Here is a 19,183-nt window from a genome sequence, read left to right as displayed (position 1 = left end):
ATGGGCTCCACGACCTTCTTTGTGGTCTTGAGCCTTCTCTATGCAAGTGAGTGATGGTCAGGCCAAGTGTGCTCCTTTCCCCTGAATGCCTAAGTCTCTTTGCTAAGATGCCATCATCAGGCTTTGACTTTCTCTATTACAGAACCCATGGAGGCTGCAGTCACCCAAAGCCCAAGAAACAAGGTGACAGTTACAGGAAAAAATGTGACGTTCAACTGTCACCAGACTGATGACCACAACTACATGTACTGGTATCGGCAGGACATGGGGCATGGTCTGAGGCTGATCCATTACTCATATGGTTCTGGCAGAATTGAAAATGGAGATATCCCTGAGGGGTACAAGGTCTCCAGACCAAACCAAGAAAATTTCTTCCTCACGCTGGAGTCTGCTTCCCCCTCTCAGACATCTGTGTACTTCTGTGCCAGCAGTGATGCACAGCAGTGCATGGCCTCCTCCCCTCTGCACAGAAAGGAAATTAGGAAAACCACTTGCGTGTGTGCCTCAGGAAGTCCCTGCCTCTATAAGAGTTGCTGAGCTCTGACAAACTAGGACTCTTCCAGCATGGCTTTCTAGCTACCCTCAGGTCATTCTAACACCTTTTCGTCGATGGTTGTCTTAGCTCAACTTCTTGTTTTTGCTTTCAAAGACAAAAATGAATTTTTAAGAAGACAGTGTTCTTTCTTATAACAGTCCTGGCTGGCCTGGAACTAGTATTGTAGACCAAGCTGGCCTAGTATTTAGAAGCTTGTGCAATCATGTCTGGCTGAAAATGAATCTTTCATTGAAGTTCCTAATGATGCATTTATAACCTCACAGCCATCATTTCAGTCCCACTGGCCTTCATTCAACTCTTCAGCCATCTTACTATCCAACTGAGTCACTTAGATGGTCTCTTCCCAGACCATGTTTTTGCTATAGGTCAGCAGTATCTTCTGTATAGAACAAGAACTCATAATGTTGCGTGTCATTTTTCTTCACTCGTTGGTGTCATTAGCCTTTAATCAGCATCCCCTGATGTTTTCTTTATCAGCAAAATTTATCTACATTCATGTTCTTCTTCATATATGCTGTGGTATTTTCTAGTCTGGAGATTTTTTTTCCCTAGGACATTTCTTCTGCATGGAAGACATACCTTTCCCTCTTTTTTCTAGATTCCTTCTCCCAGTGAAACTACATTTCAGGTTTTATTACTTTTCTTTTACCTTCTGAAGATTTCAACTTATTAACATTATTTCCTCATTCAGTTCTTCCTCTCACATGTTTTGTTCTCCTTTCATATTTGTGACTTCTTTTTCTTTAATTATTATTATTTCTTTGCTTTTTGTATGCATGGTGTTATTGAATGAATGAATGAATGAATAAATAAATAAATAATAAATAAATAAATAAATAAATTTCAATCTACAATCTTTGTAGGGCTATATATTTTTAGGGCTGCCCACTTGTGATTGGACAACAATGTAGAGAATTCATATTGGCAAAGACTAATAGACCCTATTTCAGTAATACTTCATTGCAAAAAACAAACTGGCAGAATTGCCATGCCAGATTTTAAAATATATATGTGTGTGTGTATATATGTATATGTATACATATATATATCATTCTTTTGCTCTCACGTTTGAATATCTTGTGCCAGTCAGTGGTAATTGGAAAACTCCTGCTCATCACACTGCATTTTACATAATGAGAAACAAAACAGAGTCAGCATGGATTTTGGAGATTTGTGTGATGGCTATCTTTCTGATTTCATGACAAATCTAAGAACATAAATGAAGGCGGTATATTTTAATTTTTACCTCAGTTTCCAAGGTTTTGGACTATGCATACATGAACCCATTGCTTGGCCCTGTGGCGTGGTACAACAGACCAGGAAGAAAATTGTGGCAGAGCTGAGCTGCCCATCTCATGACCATTAAGGAGAACGAGGAGTAAGGATAGATAGATAGATAGATAGATAGATAGATAGATAGATAGATAGATAGATGATAGATAGGTAGGTAGGTAGTTGGATGGATGGATGGATGGATAGATAGATAGATGATAGATAGATAGGTAGGTAGATGGATGGATGGATAGATAGATAGGTAGATGGATAGATGATAGATAGGTAGATAGATAGATAGATAGATAGATAGATGGATGGATAAGATAGATAGATGGATGGATGGATGGATAGGTAGGTAGGCAGATAGATAGATAGATAGATAGATAGATAGATAGATCTTTTAACTGCATTCCTCTAGTGACCTAAGACATTTTTGCATCTAAGAAATCACACCTTTGCAAAGATGGAAGGAAATATGACTTATTACTAGGAGAAAAATTAATCACTAGAAACCAACCTGTTTCTGAGAAGTGAGCTATGACGTTAAACAGTGTGACTGCAGCATGTACCTCAACCAATTTGTAGAAATGAGGAGACATGTGAAGATTCAAATCAAGCTTCCAGAGTAGAAACTGCAGTGTCGGTGATGAGAACTCTCACTGTACATAACAGCAGATTGGATGCTCCAGGAGGATAGGTTAATAAATTTGAAAATAACATTCAAAAGGAAGCACACAAAAAACAAGATGTGAGCTGAAGAAATGGAAATGGTCAAATATTCAATTGAATATTGCAACACAGAATTTTAATGTTTAAATTTCTTCAAAGTCTAACTAACTGTTTAGAACAAAATTTCCAAAATTCTACCTTCTCAGCCTTTCCTTCTTTAGCTTGGTTTATTTAAAACCGTTCAGTCTTCTCCATTGACAACATCCACCCTCAGGCTTTTCTGGATCTTTCCTTAGAATTAGGACTATATTTTCCAGGTCCAACCCCTTCCAAGGGCAGCTGAAATATACTAATTAGTGTATATTTACCTGCAACACTGAAATGATAGATTTTTTTCTGTTGTGGTTTTCTTTGGGTTTTGTCTGTTTGTTTTTGAAAAGTGGTGGTCCTTTCAAACTGTTCTGTTTACCATAGGCAAAAATTGATATTTAGGTAGATAAACAGGTACTGGCAAACTCTGTGAAGTTTTCTGACCTATCCCAGGTGCCTGATTTTGAGAGTTCCCACCTCTCTTCAGTCAGTAGAGGTACAATCCAGTGACCACACAGCTGGTCATTAGGGGGCACTGCTGATCCACTGTGTGAGCTGTGGGCAGTGGTAAACAAGATGGTTATGAGTTTTGCTCTGTAGCCTACAGAAAGGTGTTAGCTGTGGAACCAGAAAGAGTTTTGGCTCAGGAAGCACCTGGCTGGGAGATGTGGTCAATCATCTATGCACACACACACACTGTGGGTCACCATAGGGAGCGTGAATTAAAGATTTGAACTGTAGCTTTGGCAATCCAAAGGCCTCTGAAGTTAGGAGAAGAGAAGGAAGCACGGCTCAGAGAAAAGCACGGCTTCCCCATACCCAGCCCTATTTATTCTCATCAGCCATCTTCCCTTCTAATGAGCAGGCCGAGACTAAAAAGGAAAGGCTTGAGACTAGGTGCACTAGTACAGAGAGCCTATGGGAGTAGTCACATAACAGATCACTGACCTCAGAACCTGACATCACAGGCAATGAGATAAAAGGAGGCAAGAGATAGGAGGAGCTGACTCCTGCTCTCTCCCCAAAGAGATCAGTATCCTGAGAAGAAGGATGTCAAACACTGCCCTCTCTAACTCTGCCTGGAGTACCAGCCTGCTGTCTTGGGTTGCCGTCTTTCTCCTGGGAACAAGTAAGTCCTGAGTGCTGGCAGGGCTGATCCTGATCTCCATTGTTGCTGCTGCTGCTTCTGCATGGATCTACTCTTTCTCTAGACCCTTACTCGGTGTCCTTCTTCCCCAGGTTCAGCACATTCTGGGGTTGTCCAGTCTCCAAGACACATAATTAAAGAAAAGGGAGGAAGGTCCATTCTGAAATGTATTCCCATCTCTGAACATACCAATGTGGCCTGGTACCAACAGACTCATGGGCAGGAACTAAAGTTCCTCATCCAGCATTATGAAAAATCTGAGAGAGAGAAAGGAAACCTGCCCAGCAGATTCTCAGTCCAGCAGTTCGATGACTATCACTCTGAGATGAACATGAGTGCCTTGGAGCTGGAGGACTCTGCTGTGTACTTCTGAGCCAGCTCTCTCCACAGCCTTACAGAGCTACTGGCTTTCTGTAACTTAATCTTTCTCTTCCAGCTTGTGATATATCAAAGAGGGGTTGGCTGGTGCCACAAAACCATACCCAAGGCCCAGAAATGCTTCTAGCTTGTTACTAATCATCTGACTGCCTAGCTGAGCTCACACAGACTGTTTCTACACATTGGTCTAGACCCATGCCCTCCAGCCTTTCTCAGATCTCTGCTAATACCTTCCACCCCCTAGACAATTGTAAAAAACTGCTCTGTTATGGGTTATGGCCATAGGCAAGATGGTTTAAGACAAATTTAGATATTATCATATCCGTTTTCCATTCCATTAGGATTTGCTTACATCACTTCAGTGAGAATCAGTAGCTTATGAAATTTTCCTACATGGTTTTGTTTAAGAACATAAACACTAAATGGGGGGAGGATGGGAGGGGGAACACCCATATTGAAGGGGAGAGGGAGGGGTTAGGGGGATGTTGGCCTTGAAACCAGGAAAGGTAATAACAATTGAAATGTAAATAAGATATACCCAAATTTAATAAAGATGGAGAAAAAAAGAATAAAAACAGAAAAAAAAAAGAACATAAACACTAGGATTGAAAGGCAGATCTCTGTGCTTTCTAAGTCAAAGTGCTGAAGTTTTTGGGTGTTTCTTGGTGTTCGGTTTGTATAAACAATGAAGAGGGTCACTATTTTCTTGTATTCTAAGATCAGCTGGGCTCAGTGTATGTGTGTGTGGGGGGTGTGATAGATTTTACATGTATAATATTAAGATAATGTTTGGTTTTTTCATAGATTCAAGATGAGATTTTACATTTTCGTCAAAAAAATTTGCTACTAAACAGTCAATTGAAAAGGAATAAAAAAGAGATATTTACACAAATTCCATTATCTCCAATGAAATAAGAGTATTTTTCAGAATATTAACATTATTGGTAGATCATTTCCTTATTTTGAAATGATCCTACGGGCTTTAAAATTTAATGTTCACTACTCTAAACATCTAAGTCTTAAATAGAAAGTGCCTTTTCCGTAGACTTACTCTACCATGGGTAATAGCCTCCTATTTGGTGGTTCTTGGTCTCTGGGAACTAGCCAAGTTTTGGGCATGGAAGGGAATATTCTTTCTGGGAAGGACAGATCCTGTTTCCACCTTCTTAATATGAACTCTGTTCTGAACATCCTACTTTGTCTTTGCTTCTGCTTTTGAGTCCTTCCTCACCAGGGCAGGGTTATAGAAAGTTTCCATCAAAATCCCACCAGGATGTGTGGGCACAGAAAGGAGGCTTCATACTGAGATATTTTATGCTTAGGGAGTAACTCAGATAGTAACTGAGTAGGAAGGAACGGTTACTGCCGTTCAGTAGAGGTTAAGAGTTTCATGTTAGCAAAGTTAAGACTTAGGGGACATGAGAACTTCTGAATGATTTTGGTACACCTCTGTGAGACCCTACAGGCACCCAATCTGTACGTTACCTGAAAGACAGCTCACTCACCCTGAGGAAGGGGTTTCCTCTTGACAAAGAATACAGTGGGAAAGTCTGAGGTCTAACAGCCACAGTGTGACCCGAAACAAAGGGAAAACTTCTATCACTGAGGATAGACTGAGGGTTGAACTTACAACGTACAGCTTGTGTTCTTGAATAGGTTGGAGAGATCTTAAAACAATTGTTCAAATTTTAATGACCTCAGCCTTCGTGCCTCATTAGCTATCTGTTTGTCAAGCAGTCCTTGTAGCCACAGATAACACTGAAAGTTTTCCTCAGGTAAATGGCAATGTGAAGAGTTAGTTGAAACTTCATAGAAAGCATAGAGCATGTTGTGAGGGTGGACGTGAGATCCCAGAAGTAGCAAAAAATGAGAACAATGCAATATAAGGAATTGTATCCTATTAGGAATAAGCCTAACATGTTGACTAAAATCAGAGAAAGAGTACGTGCAAGTGTAAACACAAAACAAGCCATACATTATTTCATTTCTGAACTGATGCTTTGTGTGTATACACTACAAATATTGTTGTATAGTCCAGCTATGAGATTATAATCGATAGTAGATTTGTTAGTGTAAAGAGTTATGTAGTGTGATAACTGTGCAGCTCCAGAATTTGTTATAGACAGTGGCATCACTAAGTCACTGAAATCCCCAGTTCTAGCTTCCCAAATGGGGCTGGAACATAAGAAAGCCTGCCTTGGTCCTGAGATGGGCTCCAGGTTCCTTTTAGTGGTTTTGAGTTTCCTGTGTGCAAGTGAGTATTGGTCAGGCCACAGGTATGCTTCTCTCCCCAGAATTCCAAGGTCTTTTTGCTAAGATGACATCATCAGGTTTTGTCTTTCTCTATTACAGAACACGTGGAAGCTGCAGTCACACAAAGCCCAAGAAACAAGGTGACAGTAAAAGGAGGAAAGGTGACACTGAGTTGTCAACAGAATAATAATCACAACAACATGTACTGGTATCGGCAGGACATGGGGCATGGTCTGAGGCTGATCCATTACTCATATGGTGCTAACAGTACTGAGAAAGGAGATGTCCCCAATGGGTACAAGGTCTCCAGACCAAACAAAGAAAATTTCTTCCTCACGCTGGAGTCTGCTTCCCCCTCTCAGACATCTGTGTACTTCTGTGCCAGCAGTGATGCACAGCAGTGCATGGCCTCCTCCCCTCTGCACAGAAAGGAAATTAGGAAAACCACTTGCATGTGTGCCTCAGGAAGTCCCTGCCTCTATAAGAGTTGCTGAGCTCTGACAAACTAGGACTCTTCCAGCATGACTTTCTAGCTACCCTCAGGTCATTCTAACACCTTTTTGTGGATGGTTGTCTTAGCTCAACTTCTTGTTTCTGCTTTCAAAGACAAAAATGAATTTTTAAGAAGACAGTGTTCTTTTTTATAACAGTCCTGGCTGGCCTGGAACTAGTATTGTAGACCAAGCTGGCCTAGTATTTAGAAGCTTGTGCAATCATGTCTGGCTGAAAATGAATCTTTCATTGAAGTTCCTAATGATGCATTTATAACCTCACAGCCATCATTTCAGTCCCACTGGCCTTCATTCAACTCTTCAGCCATCTTACTATCCAACTGAGTCACTTAGATGATCTCTTTCCAGACCATGTTTTCGCTATAGGTCAGCAGTCTCTTTTGTATAGAACAAGAACCCATAATGTTGCGTGTCATTTTTCTTCACTCGTTGGTGTCATTAGCCTTTAACCAGCATCCCCTGATGTTTTCTTTATCAGCAAAATTTATCTACATTCATGTTCTTCTTCATATATGCTGTGGTATTTTCTAGTCTGGAGATTTTTTTCCCTAGGACATTTCTTCTGCATGGAAGACATACCTTTCCCTCTTGTTTCTAGATTCCTTCTCCCAGTGAAACTACATTTCAGGTTTTATTACTTTTCTTTTACCTTCTGAAGATTTCAATTTATTAACATTGTTTCCTCATTCAGTTCTTCCTCTCACATGTTTTGTTCTCCTTTCATATTTGTGACTTCTTTTTCTTTAATTATTATTATTTCTTTGCTTTTTGTATGCATGGAGTGATTTAGTGAATGAATGAATGAATAAATAAATAAATAAATTCAATCTACAAACTCTGTAGGGCTATATATTTTTAGGGCTGCCCACTTGTGATTGGACAACAATGTAGAGGATTCATCTTGGGAAAGACTAATAGACCCTATTTCAGTATTTTAGTAATACTTAATTGCAAAAAAGAAACTGGCACAATTGCCATGCCAGATTTTAATATATATATATCTAATAATATATATATATATTTAATATATATCTATATCATTCTTTTGCTCTCACGTTTGAGTATCTTGTGCCAGTCGGTGGTAATTGGAAAACTCCTGCTCATCACACTGCATTTTACAGAATGAGAAACAAAACAGAGTCAGCATGGATTTTGGAGATTTGTGTGATGGCTATCCTTCTGATTTCATGACAAATCTAAGAACATAAATGAAGGAGGTATATTTTAATTTTTACCTCAGTGTTTCAAAAGTTTTGGACTATGCATACATGGACCCATTGCTTGGCCCTGTGGCGTGGTACAACAGACCAGGAAGAAAAATGTGGCAGAGCTGAGGTGCCCATCTCATGACCATTAAGGAGAAAGAGGAGTAAGGATAGATAGATAGATAGATAGATAGATAGATAGATAGATAGATAGATAGATGGATGGATGGATGGATGGATGGATGGATGGATGGATGGATGGATGGATGGATAGATGGATAGGTGGGTGGGTGGGTGGGTGGGTGGGTGGATGGATGGATGGATGGATGGATGGATAGGTAGATAGATAGATAGATAAATAGATAGATAGATGGATAGATAGATCTTTTAACTGCATTCCTCTAGTGACCTAAGTCATTTTTGCATCTAAGAAAAGATCGCACCTTTGCAAAGATGGAAGGAAATATGACTTATTACTAGGAGAAAAATTAATCACTAGAAACCAACCTGTTTCTGAGACGTGAGCTATGACGTTAAACAGTGTGACTGCAGCATGTACCTCAACCAATTTGTAGAAATGAGGAGACATGCGAAGATTCAAATCAAGCTTCCAGAGTAGAAACTGCAGTGTCGGTGATGAGAACTCTCACTGTACATAACAGCAGATTGGATGCTCCAGGAGGATAGGTTAATAAATTTGAAAATAACATTCAAAAGGAAGCAACAAAAAATGAGAACAAAATATGAGCTGAGGAAATGGATATGGTCAAATATTCAATTGAATATTGCAACACAGAATTTTAATATTTAAATTTCTTCAAAGGCTAACTAACTGTTTAGAACAAAATTTCCAAAATTCTACCTTCTCAACCTATCCTTTTTTTTAGCTTGGTTTATTTTTAAAACTGTTCAGTCTTCTCCATTGACAACATCCACCCTCAGGCTTTTCTGGATCTTTCCTTAGAATTAGGACTATATTTTCCAGGTCCAACCCCTTCCAAGGGCAGCTGAAATATACTAATTAGTGTATATTTACCTGCAACACTGAAACAACAGATTTTTTTCTGTTGTGGTTTTCTTTGGGTTTTGTCTGTTTGTTTTTGAAAAGTGGTGGTCCTTTCAAACTGTTCTGTTTACCATAGGCAAAAATTGATATTTAGGTAGATAAACAGGTACTGGCAAACTCTGTGAAGTTTTCTGACCTATCCCAGGTGCCTGATTTTGAGAGTTCCCACCTCTCTTCAGTCAGTAGAGGTACAATCCAGTGACCACACAGCTGGTCATTAGGGGGCACTGCTGATCCACTGTGTGAGCTGTGGGCAGTGGTAAACAAGATGGTTATGAGTTTTGCTCTGTAGCCTACAGAAAGGTGTTAGCTGTGGAACCAGAAAGAGTTTTGGCTCAGGAAGCACCTGGCTGGGAGATGTGGTCAATCATCTATGCACACACACACACTGTGGGTCACCATAGGGAGCGTGAATTAAAGATTTGAACTGTAGCTTTGGCAATCCAAAGGCCTCTGAAGCTAGAAGAGAAGGAAGCAACTGGCTCAGAGAAAAGCACGGCTTCCCCATATGCTGCCCTATTTATTCTCATCAGCCATCTTCCCTTCTAATGAGCAGGCCGAGACTAAAAAGGAAAGGCTTGAGACTAGGTGCACTAGTACAGAGAGCCTATGGGAGTAGTCACATAACAGATCACTGACCGCAGAACCTGACATCACAGGCAATGAGATAAAAGGAGGCAAGAGATAGGAGGAGCTGACTCCTGCTCTCTCCCCAAAGAGATCAGTATCCTGAGAAGGATGTCAAACACTGCCCTCTCTAACTCTGCCTGGAGTACCAGCCTGCTGTCTTGGGTTGCCGTCTTTCTCCTGGGAACAAGTAAGTCCTGAGTGCTGGCAGGGCTGATCCTGAGCTCCATTGTTGCTGCTGCTGCTTCTGCATGGATCTACTCTTTCTCTAGACCCTTACTCGGTGTCCTTCTTCCCCAGGTTCAGCACATTCTGGGGTTGTCTAGCCTCTAAGACACATAATCAAAGAAAAGGGAGGAAGGTCCATTCTGAAATGCATTCCCATCTCTGGACATAGAAGTGTGGCCTGGAACCAGCAGACTCAGGGACAGGAACTAACGTTCCTCATCCAGAAATATGAACAAATGGAGGGAGGGAAAGAAAGCTGCCCAGCAGATTCTCAGTCCAGACTCTGAGATGAACATGAGTGCCTTGGAGCTGGAGGATTCTGCTGTGTATTTCTGTGCTAGCTCTCTCCACAGCCTTACAGAGCTACTGGCTTTCTGTAATGTAATCTTCCCTTCACAGCTGGTGACATACTAGAGAGGGGTTGGGCAATGCCATGAAGGCCTGAACATGGCCCAGAAATGATTTTACTTCTATTCTAATTTCCATATGGTCTACTGGAGCCAAAATAGGTAGTTCTAAACACTGAGATTGGCCTCAACCCCACCAGATGTCCATTCCTCTCTGACAAGATGCTTCAGCTCCTTGACAGTTGTAGAAACCATATTCTGTGCTGGGTGTTACCCTAAGTCACATTTTTTATGACAAGGGTAGACATTAACATGCCCATTTGGGAGATGAAGATTTCTTTGAATTTCAGTAGAATTCTGAATTGAAACATACACCTCTTTGCCTTCAAAGTCATCGTTCTGAATATCCTTTGTGCTCCTCAATTTGGGTAAAAAAATAAAAATGGAGCAGCTTGGTCTCTTGTATTACAGTACCTACTCAGTTTAGTTTGTGAGTGGTGGGATCTTGACAGCTTATCAATATATTATATTAAGCCAGATAATATTTATCTTGAAAATCAAGATGAGGATTACATTTTCAACAAAAGGAAATTTGCTATTCGACAATTAAACTATAAATTAAAAAGGAATGCAAAGGACAGTTTTATGCAGACGGTTCTATGTCCAATGAAATCAGGGTAATGAGAAAACTCTCATTAGTGGTAGATCAGCCCTTATTTTTGAAATGTTTCTGAGACCTATGAAATTTTATGTCCCACTTTCCAACCAAGTCTAAAATAGAAATCGCCATTTTCTTGACCTGTCTCAACCATGGCAATGGCCTCATTTGATGATGGCTCCTGGTTTCTGAAGATCAGCCATGTTTTGGGCATGGAGAACAATGTCCTTTTTGGAATGGTCAGACCCTGTTGCCACCTTCTTCATATGGGAGGTCTGCTGATCCATTTTATCTCTGTTTCTGGGTGTGAGTCCTTCCTCACCAGGGCAGGGTTATAAAAAGTTTCCATCAAAACCCCAACAGGATACATGGACAAGAAAAGAAAGTTATTACTGAGATATTATCTATTTAGGGAGTAACTGAGAAATGCTTTATCTAGGAAGGACCCTGTACTGCCTTTGAGTAGTGGTAAGTGTTGTAGTTTGGCAAAGTAATGACAAAAGTGATACAAGAGCTCTTGGATTATGATAAAATTCCTTAGGACACTAAACACACAATTTGCATTACTAGGCAAACCACTTACTCACATGACTGACTGGGGATTTCTCTTGAGAGAAAACAAAGGAAAAAAGACTTGGGCCCACTGTCCATAGCCTACCTGAAACAAAGGGAGAATTTCTATGAATGAGGACAAAATGTAGGTTGAGCCTAGACTATGGAGCTTGTGTCCCTGAAGTGGTGTGAGAGATCTTAAAGCAAGTGTGCACATTGCAATGAACTCTACATGGATGCTTTATAAGCTTTCGGGATGTCACATGGTTCTTGTAGCCATAGGCTGGCCCGAAAGTTTTATTCAAGGATTTAGGCAAAATGAAGAATCAGAACAAGCCTCATAGAATGCAGCATTTTGTGAGGATGCAATCGAGATTACAATATCAAAAATTAAGCCACATAATCTAAGGAATTGTATCCTATTAGGAATAAAATAAGCCCAATATGTTGACTGAAATCATAGAAAGAGAATATGAAAGTATAAATACAATACAAACCATAAATTGTTCATGTTCTGAGCTGATAATTTGTGTGTTTACACTACAAATATTATTGTATGGTTTACCTATGTGATTATAATTAATAGTAGAATTGTTTCTGTAGAGAAGGGGAGTGGCGTGTTAACTGTGCAGCTTGAACATTTGTTAGAGACAATGATATCACTAAGTCACTGAAAGCCACAGCTCTAGTGTCCCAAACAGGGCTGGCACATAGACGTGACTGCATTGATCCTGAGATGGGCTCCACGACCTTCTTTGTGGTCTTGAGCCTTCTCTATGCAAGTGAGTGATGGTCAGGCCAAGTGTGCTCCTTTCCCCTGAATGCCTAAGTCTCTTTGCTAAGATGCCATCATCAGGCTTTGACTTTCTCTATTACAGAACCCATGGAGGCTGCAGTCACCCAAAGCCCAAGAAACAAGGTGACAGTTAGAGGAAAAAATGTGACATTCAACTGTCACCAGACTGATAAGCATAACTACATGTACTGGTATCGGCAGGACATGGGGCATGGTCTGAGGCTGATCCATTACTCATATGGTTCTGGCAGCATTGAAAATGGAGATATCCCTGATGGGTACAAGGTCTCCAGACCAAACCAAGAAAATTTCTTCCTCACGCTGGAGTCGGCTTCCCCCTCTCAGACATCTGTGTACTTCTGTGCCAGCAGTGATGCACAGTAGTGCATGGCCTCCTCCCCTCTGCACAGAAAGGAAATTAGGAAAACAACTTGCATGTGTGCCTCAGGAAGTCCCTGCCTCTATAAGAGTTGCTGAGCTCTGACAAACTAGGACTCTTCCAGCATGGCTTTCTAGCTACCCTCAGGTCATTCTAACACCTTTTCGTCGATGGTTGTCTTAGCTCAACTTCTTGTTTCTGCTTTCAAAGACAAAAATGAATTTTTAAGAAGACAGTGTTCTTTCTTATAACAGTCCTGGCTGGCCTGGAACTAGTATTGTAGACCAAGCTGGCCTAATATTTAGAAGCTTGTGCAATCATGTCTGGCTGAAAATGAATCTTTCATTGAAGTTCCTAATGATGCATTTATAACCTCACAGCCATCATTTCAGTCCCACTGGCCTTCATTCAACTCTTCAGCCATCTTACTATCCAACTGAGTCACTTAGATGATCTCTTTCCAGACCATGTTTTCGCTATAGGTCAGCAGTCTCTTTTGTATAGAACAAGAACCCATAATGTTGCATGCCATTTTTCTTCACTCGTTGGTGTCATTAGTCTTTAACCAGCATCCCCTGATGTTTTCTGTATCAGGAAAATTTATCTACATTCATGTTCTTCTTCATATATGCTGTGGTATTTTCTAGTCTGGAGATTTTTTTCCCTAGGACATTTCTTCTGCATGGAAGACATACCTTTCCCTCTTTTTTCTAGAATCCTTCTCCCAGTGAAACTACATTTCAGGTTTTATTACTTTTCTTTTACCTTCTGAAGATTTCAATTTATTAACATTATTTCCTCATTCAGTTCTTCCTCTCACATGTTTTGTTCTCCTTTCATATTTGTGACTTCTTTTTCTTTAATTATTATTATTTCTTTGCTTTTTGTATGCATGGAGTGATTTAGTGAATGAATGAATGAATAAATAAATAAATAAATTCAATCTACAAACTCTGTAGGGCTATATATTTTTAGGGCTGCCCACTTGTGATTGGACAACAATGTAGAGGATTCATCTTGGGAAAGACTAATAGACCCTATTTCAGTATTTCCGTAATACTTAATTCTAAAAAAGAAACTGGCACAATTGCCATGCCAGATTTTAATATATATATATATATCTAATAATATATATATTTAATATATATATTAATATATATATATATATATATATCATTCTTTTGCTCTCACGTTTGAGTATCTTGTGCCAGTCGGTGGTAATTGGAAAACTCCTGCTCATCACACATCACACTGCATTTTACATAATGAGAAACAAAACAGAGTCAGCATGGATTTTGGAGATTTGTGTGATGGCTTTCTTTCTGATGTCATGACAAATCTAAGAACATAAATGAAGGCGGTATATTTTAATTTTTACCTCAGTGTTTCAAAGGTTTTGGACTATGCATACATGAACCCATTGCTTGGCCCTGTGGCATGGTACAACAGACCAGGAAGAAAATTGTGGCAGAGCTGAGCTGCCCATCTCATGACCATTAAGGAGAAAGAGGAGTAAGGATAAATAGATAGATAGATAGATAGATAGATAGATAGATAGATAGATAGATAGATAGATGGATGGGATGGATGGATAGGTAGGTTAGATGGATGGATGGATAGATAGATAGATAGATAGATAGATAGATAGATAGATAGATAGATGGATAGATAGATAGATAGATAGATAGATAGATAGATAGATAGATAGATAGATAGAAATGGATGGATAGAAAGAAATGGATGGATAGAAAGAGATGAATAAATGGATGGATAGATGGATGGATAGATAGATAGATAAATAGATAGATAGATGGATAGATAGATCTTTTAACTGCATTCCTCTAGTGACCTAAGTCATTTTTGCATCTAAGAAAAGATCACAACTTTGCAAAGATGGAAGGAAATATGACTTATTACTAGGAGAAAAATTAATCACTAGAAACCAACCTGTTTCTGAGACATGAGCTATGACGTTAAACCGTGTGACTGCAGCATGTACCTCAACCAATTTGTAGAAATGAGGAGACATGCGAAGATTCAAATCAAGCTTCCAGAGTAGAAACTGCAGTGTCGGTGATGAGAACTCTCACTGTACATAACAGCAGATTGGATGCTCCAGGAGGATAGGTTAATAAATTTGAAAATAACATTCAAAAGGAAGCAACAAAAAATGAGAACAAAATATGAGCTGAGGAAATGGATATGGTCAAATATTCAATTGAATATTGCAACACAGAATTTTAATATTTAAATTTCTTCAAAGTCTAACTAACTGTTTAGTACAAAATTTCCAAAATTCTACCTTCTCAGCCTTTCCTTCTTTAGCTTGGTTTATTTAAAACCGTTCAGTCTTCTCCATTGACAACATCCACCCTCAGGCTTTTCTGGATCTTTCCTTAGAATTAGGACTATATTTTCCAGGTCCAACCCCTTCCAAGGGCAGCTGAAATATACTAATTAGTGTATACTTACCTGCAACACTGAAATGATAGATTTTTTTCTGTTGTGGTTTTCTTTGGGTTTTGTCTGTTTGTTTTTGAAAAGTGGTGGTCCTTTCAAACTGTTCTGTTACCATAGGCAAAAATTGATATTTAGGTAGATAAACAGGTACTGGCAAACTCTGTGAAGTTTTCTGATCTATCCCAGGTGCCTGATTTTGAGAGTTCCCACCTCTCTTCAGTCAGTAGAGGTACAATCCAGTGATCGCACAGCTCGTCATTAGGGGGCACTGCTGATCCACTGTGTGAGCTGTGGGCAGTGGTAAACAAGATGGTTATGAGTTTTGCTCTGTAGCCTACAGAAAGGTGTTAGCTGTGGAACCAGAAAGAGTTTTGGCTCAGGAAGCACCTGGCTGGGAGATGTGGTCAATCATCTATGCACACACACACTGTGGGTCACCATAGGGAGCGTGAATTAAAGATTTGAACTGTAGCTTTGGCAATCCAAAGGCCTCTGAAGTTAGGAGACGAGAAGGAAGCACGGCTCAGAGAAAAGCACGGCTTCCCCATACCCAGCCCTATTTATTGTCATCAGCCATCTTCCCTTCTAATGAGCAGGCAGAGACTAAAAGGAAAGGCTTGAGACTAGGTGCACTAGTACAAAGAGCCTATGGGAGTAGTCACATAATAGATCACTGACCTCAGAACCTGACATCACAGGCAATGAGATAAAAGGAGGCAAGAGATAGGAGGAGCTGACTCCTGCTCTCTCCCCAAAGAGATCAGTATCCTGAGAAGAAGGATGTCAAACACTGCCCTCTCTAACTCTGCTTGGAGTACCAGCCTGCTGTCTTGGGTTGCTGTCTTTCTCCTGGGAACAAGTAAGTCCTGAGTGCTGGCAGGGCTGATCCTGATCTTCATTGTTGCTGCTGCTGCTTTTGCATGGATCTACTCTTTCTCTAGACCCTTACTTGGTGTCCTTCTTCCCCAGGTTCAGCACATTCTGGGGTTGTCCAGTCTCCAAGACACATAATTAAAGAAAAGGGAGGAAGGTCCATTCTGAAATGTATTCCCATCTCTGAACATACCAGTGTGGCCTGGTACCAACAGACTCAGGGACAGGAACTAAATTTCCTCATCCAGCATTATGAAAAATCTGAGAGAGGGAAAGGAAACCTGCCCAGCAGATTCTCAGTCCAGCAGTTCGATGACTATCACTCTGAGATGAACATGAGTGCCTTGGAGCTGGAGGACTCTTCTATGTACTACTGTGCCAGCTCTCTCCACAGCCTTACAGAGCTACTGCCTTTCTGTAACTTAATCTTTCTCTTCCAGCTTGTGATATATCAAAGAGGGGTTGTCTGGTGCCACAAAACCATACCCAAGGCCCAGAAATGCTTCTAGCTTGTTACTAATCATCTGACTGCCTAGCTGAGCTCACACAGACTGTTTCTACACATTGGTCTAGGCCCATGCCCTCCAGCCTTTCTCAGATCTCTGCTAATACTTTCCACCCCCTAGACAATTGTAAAAAACTGCTCTGTTATGGGTTATGGCCATAGGCAAGATGGTTTAAGACAAATTTAGATATTATCATATCCATTTTCCATTCCATTAGGATTTACTTACATCACTTCAGTGAGAATCAGTAGCTTATGAAATTTTCCTACATGTTTTTGTTTAAGAACATAAACACTAAATGGGGGGAGGATGGGAGGAGGAACACCCATATTGAAGGGGAGAGGGAGGGATTAGGGGGATGTTGGCCTTGAAACTAGGAAAGGTAATAACAATTGAAATGTAAATAAGATATACCCAAATTTAATAAAGATGGAGAAAAAAAAATAAAAACAGAAAAAAAAAGAACATAAACATTAGGATTGAAAGGTAGATCTTGTGCTTTCTAATTCAAAGTGCTGAAGTTTTTGGGTGTTTCTTGGTGTTCGGTTTGTATAAACAATGAAGCAGCTCACTATTTCCTTGTATTCTAAGATCAGCTGGGCTCAGTGTATGTGTGTGTGGGGGTGTGATAGATTTTACATGTATAATATTAAGATAATGTTTGGTTTTTTCATAGATTCAAGATGAGTTTTACATTTTCGTCAAAAAAATTTGCTACTAAACAGTCAATTGAAAAGGAATAAAAAAGAGATATTTACACAAATTCCATTATCTCCAATGAAATAAGAGTATTTTTCAGAATATTAACATTATTGGTAGATCATTTCCTTATTTTGAAATGATCCTACGGGCTTTAAAATTTAATGTTCACTACTCTAAAACATCTAAGTCTTAAATAGAAAGTGCCTTTTTCCACTGAGACTTACTCTACCATGGGTAATAGCCTCCTATTTGGTGGTTCTTGGTCTCTGGGAACTAGCCAAGTTTTGGGCATGGAAGGGAATATTCTTTCTGGGAAGGACAGATCCTGTTTCACCTTCTTAATATGAACTCTGTTCTGAACATCCTACTTTGTCTTTGCTTCTGCTTTTGAGTCCTTCCTCACAGGGCAGGGTTATAGAAAGTTTCCATCAAAATCCCACCAGGATGTGGGCACAGAAAGGAGGCTTCATACTGAGATATTTTATGCTTAGGAGTAACTCAGATAGTAACTGAGTAGGAAGGAACTGTTACTGCCATTCAGTAGAAGTTAAGAGTTTCATGTTAGCAAAGTTAAGACTTAGGGGACATGAGAACTTCTGAATGATTTTGGTACACCTCTGTGAGACCCTACAGGCACCCAATCTGTACGTTACCTGAAAGACAGCTCACTCACCCTGAGGAAGGGGTTTCCTCTTGACAAAGAATACAGTGGGAAAGTCTGAGGTCTAACAGCCACAGTGTGACCCGAAACAAAGGGAAAACTTCTATCACTGAGGATAGACTGAGGGTTGAACTTACAACGTACAGCTTGTGTTCTTGAATAGGTTGGAGAGATCTTAAAACAATTGTTCAAATTTTAATGACCTCAGCCTTCGTGCCTCATTAGCTTTCTGTTTGTCAAGCAGTCCTTGTAGCCACAGATAACACTGAAAGTTTTCCTCAGGTAAATGGCAATGTGAAGAGTTAGTTGAAACTTCATAGAAAGCATAGAGCATGTTGTGAGGGTGGACGTGAGATCCCAGAAGTAGCAAAAAATGAGAACAATGCAATATAAGGAATTGTATCCTATTAGGAATAAGCCTAATATGTTGATTAAAATCAGAGAAAGAGTACATGCAAGTGTAAACACAAAACAAGCCATACATTATTTCATTTCTGAACTGATGCTTTGTGTGTATACACTACAAATATTGTTGTATAGTCCAGCTATGAGATTATAATCGATAGTAGATTTGTTAGTGTAAAGAGTTATGTAGTGTGATAACTGTGCAGCTCCAGAATTTGTTATAGACAGTGGCATCACTAAGTCACTGAAATCCCCAGTTCTAGCTTCCCAAATGGGGTTGGAACATAAGAAAGCCTGCCTTGGTCCTGAGATGGGCTCCAGGTTCCTCTTAGTGGTTTTGAGTTTCCTGTGTGCAAGTGAGTATTGGTCAGGCCACAGGTATGCTTCTCTCCCCAGAATTCCCAGGTCTTTTTTGCTAAGATGACATCATCAGGTTTTGTCTTTCTCTATTACAGAACACATGGAAGCTGCAGTCACACAAAGCCCAAGAAACAAGGTGACAGTAAAAGGAGGAGAGATGACATTGAGTTGTAATCAGAATAATAATCACAACAGCATGTTCTGGTATCGGCAGGACATGGGGCATGGTCTGAGGCTGATCCATTACTCATATGGTGCTAACGGTACTGAGAAAGGAGATGTCCCCAACGGGTACAAGGTCTCCAGACCAAACAAAGAAAATTTCTTCCTCACGCTGGAGTCTGCTTCCCCCTCTCAGACATCTGTGTACTTCTGTGCCAGCAGTGATGCACAGCAGTGCATGGCCTCCTCCCCTCTGCACAGAAAGGAAATTGGGAGAACAAAGTGCCTGTGGGCCCTAGGAAGTCCCTGCCTCTAA

At 40.1% G+C, this 19,183-nt stretch overlaps 5 gene segments (V, D, J or C); all 5 read left to right on the top strand.

The window, feature by feature from the left end:
* LOC116904408 lies at positions 1–537 on the top strand. The segment is given in 2 exon segments: positions 1–46; positions 143–537. Coding segments are annotated over 2 exon segments (441 nt in total).
* A 3,103-nt stretch (positions 538–3,640) lies between these two features.
* On the top strand, positions 3,641–4,110 carry LOC116903906. The segment is given in 2 exon segments: positions 3,641–3,719; positions 3,830–4,110. Coding segments are annotated over 2 exon segments (360 nt in total).
* Positions 4,111–6,323: 2,213 nt separating this feature from the next.
* Positions 6,324–6,862, top strand: LOC116904407. The segment is given in 2 exon segments: positions 6,324–6,369; positions 6,468–6,862. Coding segments are annotated over 2 exon segments (441 nt in total).
* A 5,437-nt stretch (positions 6,863–12,299) lies between these two features.
* On the top strand, positions 12,300–12,743 carry LOC116903907. The segment is given in 2 exon segments: positions 12,300–12,345; positions 12,442–12,743. Coding segments are annotated over 2 exon segments (348 nt in total).
* Positions 12,744–15,978: 3,235 nt separating this feature from the next.
* LOC116904406 lies at positions 15,979–19,183 on the top strand. The segment is given in 2 exon segments: positions 15,979–16,057; positions 18,801–19,183. Coding segments are annotated over 2 exon segments (462 nt in total).

This window comes from Rattus rattus, chromosome 6 (assembly GCF_011064425.1).
Source record: "Rattus rattus isolate New Zealand chromosome 6, Rrattus_CSIRO_v1, whole genome shotgun sequence".
Classification (NCBI taxonomy): Eukaryota; Metazoa; Chordata; class Mammalia; order Rodentia; family Muridae; genus Rattus; species Rattus rattus.
The sequence above is the reverse complement of the archived record's forward strand: the minus strand, read 5'-3'. Positions and strand labels throughout refer to the sequence as shown.